This window comes from Myotis daubentonii, chromosome 4 (assembly GCF_963259705.1).
Source record: "Myotis daubentonii chromosome 4, mMyoDau2.1, whole genome shotgun sequence".
In the NCBI taxonomy this organism is placed as follows: Eukaryota; Metazoa; Chordata; class Mammalia; order Chiroptera; family Vespertilionidae; genus Myotis; species Myotis daubentonii.
The window spans coordinates 23,585,568-23,604,285 of NC_081843.1; the positions used below are offsets into that span (position 1 = coordinate 23,585,568).

Sequence of the window (18,718 nt, forward strand, 5' to 3'; positions counted from 1 at the left end):
TGCACTCCCTTTGTCACAAACAGGGGGCAGTCTCTGTTAATTAAAGCGGGGAGCAGCAGCTACAGCCAGGCTCCTCTGAGGACCAGACTCAAATGTCCAGGTGACAGGCAATATTTTACAGTGACTGGATTTCATTACAGGTTTTTTTATTAAAAAAATTAAATTTATAAATGCCTTAAAACCCCCAACTCTTGTGGGAAGGTGTCTAGATCTATTCTTCTACCAGGTTCTTGCCCTTGGCGCTCAGCCCTGATGCATGCTGGGAAGTGTCAGGGTGGAAATGCAGTGAGGTGGGATGGCAGGAGACTAGAGATGAGAAGTCTGCCAGTCTGTATCAGCCCTGGCTTTCCCATGTGCTGCCCTTGTGACCTTGGACAAAGCTCTTAACCTCTCTGAGCCTCAGCTTCCTGGGACTTAGCAAGCCTGCTGGGGCAGCTCTTTCCAGTTCTGACTTAGCATGTAGAAATATGCCAACCCCTCTGCAGAGGTCATAACAGCAGAAGCTCTAGTCTGTCCCTGCCTTGGGTTCTTTTTTAAAATCCTCACTGGAGGATATGTTTTTATTTATTTTAGAGAGAGAGGAAAGGAGAGAGAAACATCGATGCGAGATACATGTATTGGTTGCCTCCCATAAGCTCCCCAACCAGGGATCAAACCCACAACCCAGGTATGTGCCCTGACAGAGAGTCGAACCTATAACCTGTTTGAACCAACTGAGCCACCAGGCCAGGGCCTGTGTTCTTTTTTCTTGGTTTAAGACAAGGTCTTGCATGAAAGTTCTTAATTAGTTAATTATTATTATTGTTTTTTAATGCTTCCCTCTGTTCTAGACACTGTGGGACTCTGCAAGGGTCAGGGTCATTTCTGTCATGAAGTTACATTTCAATGTGGGGGTGACAGAAAAAAATAAATGCGTTATCTAATGTCAGTGGATGGAGCCTGAAGGCCTATTTTGTTGTGGTTAGAACACAGGCCCCTGGGTCAAATTTCTTGGGTCAAAAGTCAACGGCACACTTCCTTGCTGAGCTACCTTGGGCAACTGGTTTAATTGCTTTGGGCCTCAGTCTCTCCCTCTGTTGTGTGGCCTGGTAATACTACCTAATGAATAGCGTTAAATGAGATCTGTCACTCAGTGGCTCAGCAAATATTCCCAGATTGTCTGCTACATGCTAGGCACTGCTCTAAGCATCTGTGAGGAGCAAGCTTCGTGGGGATGTCGCAAGCACTGAATAAATGTCAGCTATCAATAACTCTCACACACCAGAGCTGTGTTTGTAGAGAGTCACACAGTGGTCGTGGGTGTGGGTCCACAGACATGCCACACTGTCCTATTTTGGGGACCCGGTTATGATGAATCTGATGAATTTAGACTCACAATCTCACACCTTGTCTGGGTGTGTTTGGGACATAATACAGCCCCATAATTCAGTGAGTCTTCCAGGACTGATATACTCCTGGATATGCTCTGTCAATGCTGCCCTGGTGCATTGTTGCTGGAACAGGATCACTCTTTGCAAGTCTGAGCAGACAGTAAGTAGGTGATGTGTCTTCAAAGACACACAATTGGCCCTCATCCCCCAGAAAACTTGCAGTAGAGCCCTGATGCACCTGCTTGCTTTTCCAATTATGAGGACCCCAGTATGTCATTTTACTGGCCCCAACTCCCTGAAAATGCTCGGAGAAGAGCTTGACTGCAGCCAAATGGAGAGGAAAGTGGTGGAAACATCTTAACACTGCAAATAGCCCCGCTGACTGCAAAGTGTATACTTAGTTAATGCAATTAAAAAACAAAACGCAGGGGCGTGTGGAAATCTAAATTTGGTGTAGCAGCTTTGGTACAAATGCTGTTTCGGGGGCTACTGGAGTCAAATTCAAGCAGAAGAGAGAAGAAGCGGGAGAAATGGGAGAGGGCTGACGATGGCTGGAATTGGCTGAGTTGAGAGAGGGCGACGCAAGGCTGGAAAGCCGAGGAACAAGGCCAGCTCTGCAGCCCTGGGTGAGGATGACCGGGAGTGGGGTATGGTCGGGGCTGGGTGGGACCGGGGCCAGTGGAGTCTGGGGACCGGTGCGCGGGCTCCAGGTCCAGGAGGGAGGCGAAGATTGGGTACACAGGCCTTGCACTGCGCCAGATCTGGGCGCGCAGAGGCGGCGCCGTGGTGAGCCCTCCCGTGGAGCGCAGGGGACGCTAAGAGGGGGAAGAGAGACAGCAAAGTGGCAGGTACGGGGACCTGGGAGAGTCCCAAGGAAAGACCTTCAGAGGCATGGCTATTGCTTCGGTCTTGTCGGCAGCCTCTCCTGACCCTCTGCGCCTCTTTGACTTTAGTTCAGCCCAAGCCCCCCTCCGGGGTCTTCCCCCGGGCCCAGGGGCTTGCCACCCCGCCTTCCCAGCTCAGCCGTGGTCCTCACCTCGGCCCAAGGAGTGGGGCCATCCCGATGGCGTGTCTGGCTGGAGCAGGAAGGGCAGAGCGGCCCCGCGCGCCTGGGAGGGGCGATCCTGATCAGACTGTCTCTGTTGGGGTGTAAGCCAGCTAGTCTGTCCCTATCCCCTCCGAGGCACCCTTTCCCCGTTGGGCAGATTCGAGCCGCAGCTCCAGCGCCCGCATCCCAGAAAAAGCCAGGGGCGGAGCCGCCTCTGCACCGGGAACAGGTCTGAGCCGCGCCTCCAGCCCGGAGAGGGCGCGGGAGGTCCCGCCGTCGTCCTCTACCTGCCGGGAAATCCGAGCTGTTCCTCCGGCGGCTGCGAAACTCCCTTCTACCCGCCCGCCAGCCAGGCTCGGTACTGCACGCCCCCCAACTCGCTCCCGCCCGCCCGCCCGAGTCACCTCTCCCGCGCCCCCGCCCCTCTCGAGCTCGCGCCCGCCTCCCCACCCCGCGCCTCCTCTGCCCGCCCTCCTTCCCCTCCTCCTTCTCTCCTGGCCTCCCTTCATTCCACAAGTGTCGCTTCGCTCTCTCCAGCGCACTTGGCGAGCCGAAGAGGTGAGAAGGATCCTGCGAGCCGGCGCGGGGCAGCGAGTCCAGAGCCGCCGGCGGAGGGACTGACTCTCCCCTGCGCTCCAGCCCCCGCCTCTCCCCGAAGCCAGCCGGACCTGCACCCCGCGCTTGCCCCCGCTCCTCCTCCCCCCGCCCAGCCCCGCGCGCTCCTCCCCGGCCAGCCCCTTGGCGCGCGGCGCGCTGGAGGCGAACACGGGCTGAGCCGAGCGCCGCGGCCGCCGACCACCGAGCGCCCCGTGCCGTTCCCTGCATGTGCGGCCCGCGGCGGCTCCCAGCCCCCGGCAGCAGCCTCGGCAGCTTCGGCCGCGCTTCGAGAGGCGGCTGCAGCGGCTCCAGCGGCGGCCGAACGGCCGAGCCCGGGCTGGGAGACACGATGCGCCGCGTCCTTCGGCTGCTCCTCGGCTGCTTCCTCACCGAGCTGTGCGCCCGCGTGTGCCGGGCGCAGGAGCGAGCGGGGCACGGGCAGCTGGCGCAGCTGGGTGGCGTGCTGGTGCTGACGGGGGGCAACCGCTCCGGGGCCGCCTCCGGGGAGGCCGGAGAGGGCGCGGGTGTCTCGGACGCGCCCCCGACCCGGGCGCCCACGCCGGACTTCTGCCGGGGTTACTTCGATGTCATGGGCCAGTGGGACCCGCCGTTCAACTGCAGCTCGGGCGACTTCATCTTCTGCTGCGGGACTTGTGGCTTCCGGTTCTGCTGCACGTTTAAGAAGCGGCGCCTGAACCAGAGCACCTGCACCAACTACGACACTCCGCTCTGGCTCAACACCGGCAAGCCCCCGGCGCGCAAGGACGACCCCCTGCACGACCCCACCAAGGACAAGACCAACCTGATCGTTTACATCATCTGCGGGGTGGTGGCCGTCATGGTGCTCGTAGGCATCTTCACCAAGCTAGGACTGGAGAAAGCGCACCGACCCCAGAGGGAGCACATGTCCAGGTGGGCTGCCTCCCCCTCGCTCTCCCCTCCTAGCTCCGCGCTCCCTCCTCTCTCCTTCCACCTCCCCTAAGCAATGGCGCCCCCCCCTCCCCCGCCCCAGGCTCTCTGCTGAGGGATGTCACCGGGAAACCAACTTGGATTCGGAGACGGGGAGCTGGGCTCCGCACAGGTGTGGACATGAGCTTGTGTGTGTGTGTGTGTGGGGGGGGGAGGGTCTCTCCCTTCCCTCACTGTCTTGCCGCACCCCCTCCCCGCGCGGAAGATTGCAGCGGACCTGAGGCACACAGCTGGGAGCCCTTGGCCTCCAAGTCTCTGGTTTTAGGGAGCGGTCCACCCTCGGGTTCCAAATACTAGATAAACAGGGGCCGGCGGGCGAGCCGGAAAGGGAAGGGGTGTGTGTGAGAGCCGGAGCGCGCGTGTGTGAGGGAAGGAGGAGGGAAAGATGTGTGTGCCGCCAGCAACTAGTACGGCTCGGGAAAAGGAGGCGAGGGGGGCGGAGAGCCAAGGGAGGGCGAGAACAAAAGCCTTGTTCGGAGCGGCCGCCTGGCTTTCCCAGAGCTGCAAGGTCCTTGGCATCGGGAACTTGCTGCCTCTACGGTCTCCCCTCTCCCCTCCCCAACTCCCTGGCTCCGCTTCCCCGTCGCCCCCTCTCCCTGTACCCATAGCTCGAGCTGGCGTGCACTTCAAAGGCTGGAGCCCCCGCCCGGCGTGGATACTAACCCCCTCCCTGCCACCCTGATTCGCCAACTTTCCCGTTTGCCTCATTCATTATGCAAGTCCCAGCACGAGGAAGTCGCAGCAGATGGAAGGAGGCATTTGGGGATTAATGGAGCTATTTGCCTTTTGCTTGTTTTATAAGTGTCCAAATTGATCGCACAACCCAGTAACTTTGGAGGCGAGGACGCAGCTGCGAGGACGCTGCCCGGTACCCGGGAGAGGCCCGGGGTTGGTGTGAGGTCCGGGCAGGTGGGGTTGGAGAGCGACAGGCGGCCTGCGCACTGCTGGATGGCTGGGCGCACGCTCTGTCCTCTTTTCGAATATGGGTAACGGAGTTGCCACGTATCTCTCCCGCCCCCCCCCCCCAACACACACACAGACACATGCACACACACGCACACCCCACACCTCCTCCGGGGACCTGTGTGTGCGCGTGTGTGTGCACACGCTCGGGGAGCCTGCCTAAAAAAATCTGAACAAAGAGCCCCAGCAAAAACAGGCGAAGGAACAGCACCACCTCACTAGTAATTATCTTCGATTTATACGAAGAGTATCCGATGACTTTTTTTTTCTTCCAGAGGGGAGGACTTTGCGGGGATGGGGGGCGGGGGGAGAACTGAAGAAGTTCCTCCCGGTTTGGGTCAGCAGGGAGGTGTGGTGAGGGCTTGGGGAACAGAAGTAAGCTTGGAGGGGATGCTGACCTACCCAAAGAGTAAAGCGCTGGCCCCGCCCACCTCCTGCAACCCCAAGGTGCCCGGTCACCAACCCCATTGGCCCGGTGGTTTCACTCCCCTGCGGTGCCCGCCATCGCTGTGGATTCTGAGGTCTGCGTTAAGGTGAGGGTGAGATGCGCAGGCAGGACTGCGGCAGCGGTGTCGCCCTGGTAGCGAGAGATTCTCCCAGGGATAGGTAGGCTGCCTTGCAGATTCGGGTGAATTCCTCTGCTGAAATCTCCACCGAGCCCTTTCCTTGCAAACCTGCGCTTCAAGGAGCCCTCCTCAGTGTTGGGGAGGGTGAGAGGGGTGGGGGAGAGGGGTGGGTGGAGAGGGAACAGGGAGGAGGCAAAGTGGGAGAGGAGCTAACCTTTGGGCACCTCTGGGAGAAAGTGACGCTAGCTTCAGCCCCTCTTTGATCTGTGCTTTCCTGTTGAGACCCAGCTCCACTAGGTGCCTTAGCGCCCAGCAGGGACTCAACTTCCTTGTCCAGCACCCTTGCAGCTCTGCGAGGGGGCAAAAGGATCACTCCCGCTCAGTGTGTAGCTGCCACATTCTTCTGCTGGTATCAGGAAACGTCTGCTGGGAGGTGGAATCGAGGGGTACCCAGTCTTCTGTAACAGCCTGAATACAGGCGCTCCTTGTGGTATATACATTTTGGGAATTCCAGAATGGCAAGCAAGTGCATACACCTGAAGAGAAAGAAGAGTTGATTTTTTTTTCTTTCTGTCAGCTTCCCAGGTGTGGTTTTCAACCTTGGCTGTTGTTTAGGTTCACCTGGAATGCTATTAAAAAAAAATCCCTACCCTGGGCCTCTCCCTAGATAGACTATTTAAATCAAAATCGTTACGGGAAGGACCTGAGTGCCTGTACATTGGTAAAGCGCTCGGGGCTCTACAGTGTTCTGCCAATCACTGCTAAGGAATAGGCAGTCACATTTGCTCAGTGCAGTTCTGGGTTCTGAGTGCCCAGCACCGCTCTAGGGTGTGTGTGTGTGTGTGTGTGTGTGTGTGTGTGTGTGTGTGTGTGTGTGTGTGTGTGTAAACATCCCTATAGTGCTCACAGTTAGCCTGTGAGACAGGTGCTATTCTGATTCCCACTTACAAAGTTGGGTGGCTTGCCCAAGGTCACACAGTTGCAAAATTGTGCAATATCTACTCACTCCCCTGGTTCCCACTGTGTCAGGGACAGATGTGTTCAGATGGGGTGAACATCAGAGTGTGAGGGAGCTTCCTAAAAGGCACATTCTTGAGATCTACCCCGAGAGAGTCTGAATCAAGAAGTCTGGGATGCCCCCCTCCCCCCAAATCTGCATTTAACCAACCCACCCCACACTTTGAGAAAGACTGGTCTTGGGTTTAGGAATCTTTTACAAGGGATAAATGAATCAACCCAAGGTGGCTCCCTTATTTGCATTCTGTTGCTTGTTTTTTGCATGTATGTAGCCTTAATATGTATTTCTGTGGTGCTGCGGCTGCCCCAAGTCCCGCCCCCCCGCCCCCAAATGCACCTTGGGCTGCTTATGCAGGGAATCGTTTTTAGTCCCAGCCATGGGCTCATTAGCTTGCAGGGGCTCAGGGATGCTTGGGTGGGGCAGACATGCCAAGCTTGGCACCAGCAGGTGGCTTCCAGGTGAAATTAATGTGCTGGCCACAGCCTCTTAATTAGTTCTCTCTTGGGCTGTGAGGGTCACTGACATGAGGGGTCTGTTCTCATCTCATCTCATCTCATCTCTAAGCACCTCCCCTTCAAAGACTAGAACACATCGCTGCTCCCATGTCACAAACTGCTCCTGGTGGCCAGCACGCTTGTGTTTTCCCAGAAGAGGCCTCTGTGATGTCAGTGTTTAGGCCCATAGTCCTGGGCACATTGCCTGCTTGCTTCTGGGCTGATTAGGACTGGAAGCAGGAGAAAGATAGTAATTTCAGGAGGGGTGCTTTGCACTCGATTTTGTAAGAACTGTACAGATGCTCATTCAGCAGCTGTAACAGCAGCTACATTCAACCACTATTTATTGGGAAAAGTGGCTGCAAGTGGCCAGCTATGGTTACCCAACCACGCAGACATGTTTTGTTTGGTCTGCAAAATATTTCTATTTATATGCTTTTATATTTTTAAAGTTTTTCTTAATTTTTTTAAATGGTGGAACATTTTAAACCTACAAAAACCTGAAAGGCTAATCAAAAGCAACTTCAGTAGACCCTTTATCTAGACCAGGGTTTCTCGTTCTCGGCACAACCGGCACTTGGGGCTGGATAATTCTTTGTTGTGGGGCTGTTCTGTGCCCTGCAGGATGTTTGGCAGCATCCTTGGACTCTACCCACTAGATGCCAGTAGCACCCACTGCACAACCCAGTCATGACAGTAAAACACACCCTCAGACATAGTCAAATGTCATGTAGGGGCAGACTCACCCCAGCTGAGAACTACTAATCTAGACTGAACACTTATTAGTATTTTGTCATATTTGCTTTATGGTTAATCTCTTTCTCTTCAAATATTCCTTTCCTTTTCCCTCTCTCTCTGCACCACCCCCCTTTCCCGTTTGTTTTATGGCTGAAGCATTTGAAAATGAGTTGCAGACGGGGCACTTTGTTCCTAAATATTTCAGCATGGACCTCCTAAGGAGGAGGACATTTTCTCACATAACAATTCCAGTATCACAACCAAGAAAAACAACAAAAAACCCCACAATGTCATCAAATATCCAATCATATTAAAATTTTCCCAGTCATACTAAAATATATCTTTTAGACTTTGGTGTTTCAAACCACGATCCAGTCAAGGCTCATTGAATTGGCTGTGAAATCTCTTTAGTCTCTAGTATGTAGGTTGTTTTAAAACCAACTTAGAACCAATTGCTTAAAACCCCGGATATGTCACACAGAAATCCAGATTTCTGATTTCTCTTGAGAAATGGGTACGTCTGGCCATTCTGGATGTGCATTTTCCCACGGCAACTATTGGTTGTTGCGGAGGGGTGATTACCCCTTTAGGAAGGTCTCTGATTCGCCTCAGTAGCCGCTCCCACTCAGTTCACTTAGTGGTGTGACCTGCAGTCCCTGGAGAGGCAGTCAGGCTGATCTTAGCAGCATGGCTCAAGTCAGATGGCCCCAGGTTCAATGCCAGCTTGGCTACTTACTAGCTGTGTGGTCTTGGGAAAGTTACTTGACTTCTTTGAGTCTCAGGTTCTTGACTGTAAAATTCGATAATGATAATCCCTATGTAATAGGTTTGGGTGAGGATTCGTTGAGACCGAGTTTGGAAAGCTCTTAGCACAGGGCCTGTCCATATGGTCACTACTCAGCGACTATTACCCTTCTATAATCATCCTTGTTATTGGAGTTTTCTTTTTTGTTCTTAATATATTTTTATTGATTTCAGAGAGGAAGGGAGAGGGAGAGATAGAAACAACAATGATGAGAGAGAATCATTGATCAGCTGCTTTCTGCATGCCCCCTACTGGGGATCGAGCCTGCAACCTGGGCACATGCCCTTTACCGGAATCAAACCCAGGACCCTTCAGTCCACAGGCCGACACTCTATCCACTGAGCAAAACTCCCTAGGGCTTGGAGTTTTCTATCTCTTGTTTACTGAAAGGGATGAAGTTGTAGTCTGGAACTCAGTTCTAGCCTTTGCTCTACTATGTCTATTTAGCTGTGTGACATTGGCCCAGTCTTGAAACTTCTCCAGATTTGCATTTAATTTTAGCAGGAGGGGGCAGGTTCAGAATAGGAGAGAAGATCTACCTGCAACTACAAAAATGCATTGCAAATTGTTGGCCTAGGTGATGTTGAAGAACCCTTGTTGTTTTTGAAAAACCTAGTTTTGCTAGTTTGCCATAAGCTTGTGTGTAAATTCTCATTTACTTTCACGCCGCTCCCCAGGGAGGTAGGTCCTATGGCCATCTGCCTTGTAAGAGGCACAGCTTGCTTTCCAAGAGGGTGAACAAGCCCCTGGTGCATAGTGGGATCGGACTGGACTTCAAACTCAGTGTGTGGCCAGAGCACAGGTCCTTGACCACTGGGCTACACTGCCTTAGAGCACAAACATGCAGGACTTCAGGCTGCTCAGATCACAAAGAAGTACTTGATGCTCTAGAGATCCCAAACGTGCATCCGAGCCAGTTCAAGGAGCCACTGTAAGATCAAGGCTAGCAATGTGTTCTGCGTGTGCCCTTGGCAGGGCCAGCCCTCTTGGAGGAAGTACTGATGAGAAATGACCTTGGGGGCAGGAACGCGTGTTTGAAGCTCTCTACACTTGAAACCAGTGGGGAACACATGGCATTATTTTGCCTCCCTTCAAACAGAATTAGGAATCCAAGTACAGAGCACAGTGTCCTGTGTATATTTGAAACATGCTTCAGAAGAGCCAGAGTCCCTTGCAAAGAAATGGCATCAAATGATAAATATCCCTCCTGCCCTTGACTTTTCCCTCTTCTAACTTCCCTTCAACTTTCCCTTCTTCCTACTTTTGTGGTTACCCTAGGGCTTCCACCAGCTCCCCAGGCTGGAGAGGGCCATGCAGGTAAATACCGATCACAGAAAAGTCTCCACGTTATTTTTCCTTGCAGGACACGGTTGCTTCTCTTTGGGCCCTAAGTTCTTGCACTTGAAAAATCACCGTCCTTGGGGTAAAGTTGACACAATAAAATGCACATGCTTTAAGTTTATAGTTGGATGAGCTTTGACAGATGTCTACGGTGTGTAACCACTATTCCAGAAAGTTATCTCATGCCCATGGCTCTTGCATTCTTGAAAAATAAATGATGCTTCTGGGGCAAGAGGAAATACTCAGGAATCCTATTCAACTGTTTAAGTGTCAGAACATAATTTAGACCCTAAAGACCCCCTCGACGCTATGAAGCAAGAAGCTGGGACTCTGAGCTCTGTTCCACTGCAACTGAAAAGAAAAGAGATGCAGCATTTTTTGGTTATTGTTGTTCCTTAAATAGGCCAAGCTCATTGCCACTTGGGCTTGGCTCAAATTCTCTATCTGTTGGACTTCACATGGCTGTCCCCTCCTGATCGTTCAGGTCTCAGCTCAAACGTCACCTTTGAGAAGCTGTCTCTGACCACCCAGGCTTAGTTACTGCTGTCCCTCGCCCCCGCTGCCCATCCTTCAGTGTTACTTGCTTTATTTCACATTACGGTCTAAAATTACTAATTTACTGTTTTACTAGTTTATTATCTGTCCTTCCATTACTCTCCATAAGGAGTGCAAGGACACTAACAGTCTTTTCCACTGGTCCATCCTGAGTATCTAGAACAGTATCTGGCACATAGGGGTTCTGGTTTCTAAACATCCTGGTTTATATGACATAAGAAAGTAGTTCTCATTCATTCATTTGCTTATTCATATATTCATTCAATAGTATTTATTGAGTACTTATGGTCTACACACCACTGTGTTGAGAGTTATCATAGAATAGTTAACAGAACAGACACAATCCCTGCCCCCACAGAGCTAACAGTCAAATGGCAGGAGACAGGTCACACACAAGTAAATTGATACTAAGTTGAACCTCATGAAATTGCCAATATTCAATCAACTTTGACCTCAAAAATGGCAATATTTCAACATAATTGTTCTGTGGTAGTTTCTCCCACAAAGTACCTGTATTAGCCAGGGTTCTCCAGAGAAACAGAACCTACAGTAGTTACACATAAAGAGATTTCTTATATGGAATTGCCATTGACAAGTCCAAAATCTGAAGAGCCAAGGTCCCCAACAGTTTGAGTCTGAAGGCCAGCAGGCTGCTGTAGTCGCAGGAGGAGCCTACGTCTCAATTTGAAGGTCATGAGATGGGAACATTCTCTCTTACTCTGTAGGGCCAGCCTTTTGTTCTATTCATGCCTCAACTGATTGGGTAAGGCCGACCTACATTATGGAGGGCAATCTGCTTGACTCACTCTACCAATTTAAATGTTAATCTCATTCAAAGGCACACTTTCGGACACATCCAGAATAAAGTTTGACCAAATATTTGGGCACCCCATGGCCCAGTTATGTTGACCCATAAAATTTACCACTACAGTACCTTTAGGATCTTGCTACTCAGAGTGTGGCCTGTGGACCGGTAGCATCTCCATTACCTGGGAGCCTGAGCAGAATCTCAGATCCTGCCTTGGATTTATTGAAACATAATCTGCATTTGAAAAGTTCCCTAGGTAATACTAATGCACATTTAAGTTTGAAAAGCACCCAGACTCGATGCCACAAATAATTGCAAAATGTTTGGGCATTTGGCTTGCAGCACATGGTTGGTTCCTGCCATTGTCTAATTCATTAAATTTTTTGACACATCCCTATTTATAACATGCTTTTTAAAGCATGCATCCCAATATATGACACATTTGTTTTATCTATGCACCTACCAGTGAACAATTATTAGGTACATTATAAAGCATACAAAGGACAGAGACTTTAAAATGAGCTGAAGGTGAAATAAATAATTTTAAATTTGTCACTAATCATGATGACTTCCTGCAGTCTTTAGCTACGATCTCAAAGCATGATACACATGGAGGATGAAGTTCATCACTAATAAATAAATCCATATTTTGATTATTTCTCATGAGAGTTTTAATTATTTTGGGCTGACTTCACTTTGATCTGAACAGACCATCATTATTTTAACCCTGTGAGAAGCTGTTGACAAGTGGGGAAGATTCAACTCTATTATTTTCTTGTACGTTGCTTTATCAGTATTTTTTTCAGGCTTCGGTTTTGTTGAGAGGGATAGTTTAAAGCAACATGTCTCTTTAGTGATGGTTAGCTTAGTTAAAACTATATAATTTGGCCCAGCTGGTGTGGCTCTATGGTTGAGCATCAATGTCAATCCGTGAACCAGGAGGGCATATGCCTGGGTTTTGGGCTCGATCGCTACTAGGGGGCATGCAGGAGGCAGCCGGTCAATGATTCTCTTTTACCATTGATGTTTCTACCCTTCCTCTTTCTGAAATCAATAAAAAACATTAAAAACTGGATAATTTATTTGCATATCCCCTTTAGAGGTGCACAAACTGCAATGCAGGCGTTTGCCTCATTTGGTCCAAGATTCCTGATTCTCACCACCTGATGTGGGCATGTCAAAGGAGGGCACCAGCATCAACACACATATCAAATGGATTTCTCATTTCTAATAACTTACCAAATAGATTTCTCATTTTAAAGACCATATATAGAGATTCTCATATTTCCTCTCCCCAGGCCAAATCATTTTCTGCAGTCCCTGGACCCTGGAGTAGGGGAACTACGCCTTGAAGACTCCTTGTCCAGGACAGGGAGATCTCTAAGAATCGTTGTCCCTGCTGCATGCTCTGGGAAGGGCTGCCTTGGGGAAAAGTGTCCTTGGGGCTGGATTTTCATGAGTTTTGGCTTTCAGGAGAAGCCCAGGGGATCTGCAGATGGCCAAGTTCACGGTACCTGTCCTGATTATTACTTTGCTATCCTCTTGAAAGCCTGAGTACCTTGGAATTCTGGGGTGGGGGGTGGGGGTGGGGGGACTCTTTAGAGAATCTGGTGAAAGCGATGGCTTCTTGTTCCAGAACAATGCACACATAAAATTTCCATTCAATTCCAGAAGGGTACAGAATTCCCCTGAAGCTCATGATGAACCTGTTTAGAAGTGAAAAGGGCAAATTAGGTTTGGGAGACATCTGCTCTTTATCGCAAAGATTCCTACGCTGCAGCCCCTTTCCATTTCAGATCCTGGCAACTGCACAGAGGTGAGAAAGGGTCTGCACTTTGATTTCAAGACACTCAAATTTGCATCCTAGTCCTCTGATGATTAGCTGGGTTAACTTGGGCAGTTTTTTTTTTATTCTGTAAAGTGGGTTTAATCATCCTCACCTTGTAACACTCTCCCCCTTGTTTGCCACCAGCTTTGTTGACCTTGTTTGTTCCTTAGGTCACCGAACTCTTTCCTGTCTCGGGGCCTTTGTGTTTGCTGCTCCCTCTGCCTGGAATGTTTTTTATTTGAATCTTTTTGTGTTTTTGTGACCAACTCATTTACACCATTCAAAGCTCAACTCAAATGTTACCTCCTCAGAAAGTCTTTTCCTGGTCACCCCATCTCTCTCTCTCTCTCTCTCTCTCTCTCTCTCTCTCTCTCTCTCTCTCTCTCTCTCTTTCTCTCCCTTCCTCCCTCTCAGTTAATTTAGAATGTTTTTTTTTTAAAAGTGTGCAATTCAGTGGTTTTTAGTATATTCACAAAGTTGAGGAAACATCACCACTATCTAATTCTAGAACATTTTCATCACCCTAAAAAGAAACCCCTTACTTATTAGCAGTCACTTCTCATGTCCCATAAAATCCATCATCTTAACCATTTTAATTTGTACAGTTTAGTGCTTTTTCATATCTAACCATCACAACTCTCACATTCCTGAACCTTTTATTACTCCAAACAGAAACTCCATATAGAACAGTCACTCCTCAGTCCTCTCTCCCTCATCTACTGGCAACCACCAATCTCTCTGTCTATAGATTTGCTTATTCTGAACATTTCACATAAATGAAATTATACAATATGTGGCTTTTTGTGTCTGGCTTCTCTCAGTTGAGTATGTTTCCAAGTTTCATTCATGTTGTTGCAGATATCAGTACTTCATTCCTTTTTCATGGCTGAATAATATTCCACTCCATATAACCCATTTTGCTTAGTCATTCATCACTTGATTTGGGTTGTCTCTGGTTTTGGGCCATTGTGAATAATGCCGCCAAGCACCAGTTTCTCTTGATCATGTTATACTTTTATTTATTTAATTTTTGTAGCCCATGTATATTTATTTAACACATATGCTTGTATTCCATCCCCTAGAAAATAAGCACCAGGAGGCAGGGATCTTGTCTTTCTTGTATGCTGCTGTTTCCCCAGGGCCTTGGTTAGTGCCTGGCACAGAGTGGGCAATCAATATGTGTTGGATGAATGACTGAGTGAATGAATGGAGCTATTGCTATTGTCTTGTTTCCTAGCAGACTCCATCTTTTCCTCTAATTCATGTGGGACTCTTGCTGTGTTGACCTGTGTCTCTCTCACATCTGACATTTTTCACCAGCTGCGGTTCCAGGCACCGAGCTTGGGGAAATTGTTGCCCTTGGGGGAATGGGACGATGGGAAGTGGAAGGCACCTGAAACATTGCTGGGGCCCCAGGTTCTCTGTTTTCTCCCCATCCCCGACTACTGATTAAGAGGGGCACCAGCATGGGCTGTGTGCGGATTACACCACATCCTTCCCAGCTGCAGGAAAGCCCATGCACACAGCGTACAGAGCTGTGAATACAGATTCTCGTTCAAATCCCTGTGCTACAACTTACTGGCTGTGTGACTTTGAGCAGGTTAATTCACCTCTCTGAGCCTTGGTTTACTTACCTACAAAGAAGGAGTAATGATCCTCATAAGGTGTTTATAGGCTGCTTAGTTGAATAAAGGCATGTAATGTGATTAGCATGGTGCCTGGCTTATAGTCAGTACTCAATAAATGTTATTTGTTACTAATAGTGGGCCATTGCTGTACATGAAGTGTTGGCATCTCGTATTAGATATAAGGGGAGACTCGATCTATGGGGTGCAGATATATTACATATATTCATCATTTAGTCCTCTCAACAACGCTGTGAAGTAGCTGATACTGCCATTACACAGCTGTTGTGGGAAGCACGTGAGCCGTTCTGAATGAAGTCCTATGTACCCTCTAATTGCACTGTTCTTATCTATTTACTTGTGTCTCTCTCCCCCCATCCCCATCTCTGACCAGCATGGTGGCTCCATGCAGTGAGGGGCCTTGTCTTCTGTTCGCAAGCACAGCTCTCAGAGCACAGCAGATGCCAATTGTTGTATTTTGAATGAGCAGACTTCAATTCTTCCCTCTTTCAGGGCCCTTGCAGATGTCATGAGGCCGCAGGGCCACTGCAACACCGACCACATGGAGAGAGACCTCAACATCGTGGTCCACGTGCAGCATTATGAGAACATGGATACCAGAACCCCCATAAATAATCTTCGTAAGTAGCGCTGCGTGATCCATTTCCAGTCCCACATGGTGACCAAGGCAGTGGTCGCACTTCCAGATTTCCTGATGTGTGTTTGGGTCCATTAAGAGCTCCTCTTCATTGATTAGTTAGAAGTTTGATTTCATCACTCCTGAATGAAACTGTGTGTGGCATCATCAGAGTGTACTTAGTTGGTTTCTCTGTGAAAGAGTGATTCACTTGGTTGAGTGCTCAGGCTTGGTTCTTCTGTTAATTAATAGACCACTTGGTGGGCTCATCTTGGTTGGGTACTTAGTTAACCAATGGATTACTTGGCTGGCTCATCTTAGGTAGTTCATCTGTTAGCCAATGACCCATTTTGTTGGTCCATCTTCTGTTAAAATCCCTGGGTAATTTGCTATGCGATGGTCCATTTGCTTTTTTGTCTGCCTCCTAAGGTAGACCAGTTGCGCCTTTTAGGTTTTATACTGTTTTCAATGAACAGATACTAGTTCAGAAGAATTAGATCTATTTTTCATAAAAATAATCCACAAACTACTTTGTGCGTGTGTGTTTGCGTGTGTGCATGCTCATGTACATTTGTGTGCTGGGGGTTGTAGTTCTGTTGTTTAGGGGTGTGTATGTGTGATTCAACAGTAGCAAATTCCATTCTGTTGTTCTTTCAAGACAAGAAAAGCTGCATTTGTTAGTGTGTTTTATTCTTTAGCGGATGGAGCCTACTTGGGGATCTTGGTATGCTCCTAAAGATTTTCTTCCCTCTCAAAGGTCTGTATATACCACATACATTATGGATTTGATACACTGACTAATGGGAGTGGGGAAAAATAGGATTGTTTAATTTTTTGACAATAGTGTACTATCATGGTTATTCTTAGCAATAATGCTTTCAAGTAACTGCCTCCCCCCCCCCCCTCCCCTTACCACCACACACACATTAAAGTAATGCAGAGGCTTTGGTTTAAAATAAATGCCAGACCATTTAGAGGATGCATTTAGTTGTGGCTGGAGGTTCTTAAAAACAGAAATGGTTCTGTCATTGAAAATCTTATAGTCTGGTCTTCCTTCGCTGAAGCTCTGCTAGGAGCTGCATTGGTGTTTTATTTGTTGAATCATAATTTAGGACTGTTTGATTACAAATTTTTATTCTTGATGTGTAGAGGAATATGTCTGTGGAATTTGACATAGGTGAGGTGAATTCTCTGGTTCTGCATGGTGATAATTTTTCATGGCCTTGGAAATGTTACAGTACATTCACAAAATCAATGTTTACATGGTTTGAAAATGGATACCAAGTAGAATGTCTTAGGTTTCATTGTTTTAAATAATTCAACATTATTTATTCATGAATCAGGTCGTAAAATGGTATGAGAAAAGCCACATTTTAGAGCAAAATACACCAGCAGCTGGAAGTTTTATGATCACATCTCACAGCCGTAAAAGATATGTTATATTGTACAAACTCTGACATGGCAATTGCTGTGTCCAATTCTGGGTTCGATGGAAATGAAAGCATCCCTTTTAGATGGCACAGGAAATAAGTTGAACCTACGTGTCTGTGGATCCTGAACTTCATACGTGGGTGAATGTGATTATGGCGTAGAAAGAGCTGAAATGGGGCTGAGTACCTGGCTGTAAAAGGTGACTGTTAACAAGTTTCTCATAGGACATTTCAATCTTTAGGGTGATTTTTGAATCAGCACTCACATGAAATAGCAAACTTACTGAAGTCATCCACATTTCATCATTCCATTAAGTGAAGGGCAGGACACATCAATGAATCTTGCTTAATAAGGGACTTTTATTTTAAAGTTGCACTGAAATAAATGATTGCTTAGAAATGTGTCTAGGCACTGAGTAATTCAAAAATTTCTTATAACAGGCTAACTTGGTTTATTTATAATTCTTGCTTTTAGTCTATATTTATGTCTCAGTAATCAGTGATCTTTTCTACTAAGAAAAAAATGTGTCTTGTAATATTCTACAGGATAGAACATAGGGCAGACTTTCTGGTATAATGTCACAAGCATTGCATTCTCACAAGAATTACCACCAATGTTAATTTCATATAAATCTGCTGGGTTGATTCAATCCTTATTTGCTAGACTTCCAGGGACTATTTGGAAAATAAGATGCATATGGCTTTCCCACAGATTTACATTAACAAGTTTAATTTATATAACTAATCCAGTAGTTGGTAATAATGATAGGTTTTCTTATAATGCCTTTATCTTTTTATTGACTTGTAGAAGCTATTTACATATGATAGAAAAAGGAAACAATTTGCATGTTCAGAAGAAGGAGTGATTTTTTAGTTCATTAAGAGGATAGGAGTAGATGAGTTATATTTATCCGTTATTAGGGGTTCAGGAAGCTAACCACTAACCCGAGCTCACTTTGCATCATAGAGAGAACTAGGAGAGAACAAACTTATTCTGATAACGGGAGAGTAAGACCAGCTCTTGGTGCCAGAATTAGAATGCATTTATTGATTATAAAAGGATTTTTTTGGACATTATAGAAGCTACAGAGATTTACTATTACAAAAATGGCAAGAAAGATATGTCTGCTTGTGATACACCAAGAAGGGGACACATCATGCTACTTTCAAGGTGTTCTTCACTAAGCATCCAAGTTACCAGATTTGACTGGGAACTCAATAGTCCCAACTTAAATATTTTCATTTCTACTCAATCACTCACTCAACATTGCTGTAAGAGAATATGTAATCATCTCCATCTATTTCTCCTCATCTTCTTAATACTAATGCCAGATCACTTTCTGGTCTTTCCCTTAAGTTTGGGCCAAGTGCTAAGAGAATCAAAAGTCAGTGTAGAAGTCTGGATTTTTAGAAGGTGTGGGGAGTGGAGAAGGACTAGGGTGAAGTCAACTAGGGAAGAGAAAGCTTCAATTTGGGGACATTTTTGCCAGCCTTTTTTTTTTTTTTTTAAATAAATTTCCTATGGTTGACTTTTCCTGTGATAGACAGGACTTGCCTCTTTATCTGAAGTTGGATTTTTCTTCAGCCAATGCTGTTCATGTTCTTACCAGGCATTCAGTGACATTGCCTAAAAATATTTAGTCTGATAATCAAAAGGGCCTTGACCTCTTTGATGAACAGGATGTAGATTCAGATGAGATAGTGATTTTCTGCAAATGATCCTTGGCTTCTGTGTAATTATAGTTTGCTATTGAAGGCACACTCTGTCCTCAAGTGCTATGAATGGACTCTGTCTCCCCCATCCAGCCTCCCTGCCTGCCAATGACATCACCCACCCCCTTTGAGAGTGCAGAGTAAATACAGGTCCCCTCAGTCTCAAGGATGGGAGATGTGAGTGAGGGACTATGGACACAAGGATACAACCTG

General features: G+C 47.6%; 1 protein-coding gene across 1 annotated transcript in view; it reads left to right on the forward strand.

The window, feature by feature from the left end:
* Positions 1–2,962: 2,962 nt before the first annotated feature.
* Positions 2,963–18,718, forward strand: part of SHISA9 (shisa family member 9) — a 285,914-nt gene continuing 270,158 nt past the window's right edge. Inside the window, exons 1-2 of the mRNA XM_059693206.1 lie at positions 2,963–3,927; positions 15,239–15,366. Of these exons, the coding sequence (XP_059549189.1) occupies positions 3,242–3,927; positions 15,239–15,366 (814 nt within the window). The 5' untranslated portion in view covers positions 2,963–3,241. The remainder of the gene's footprint in view (positions 3,928–15,238; positions 15,367–18,718) is intronic.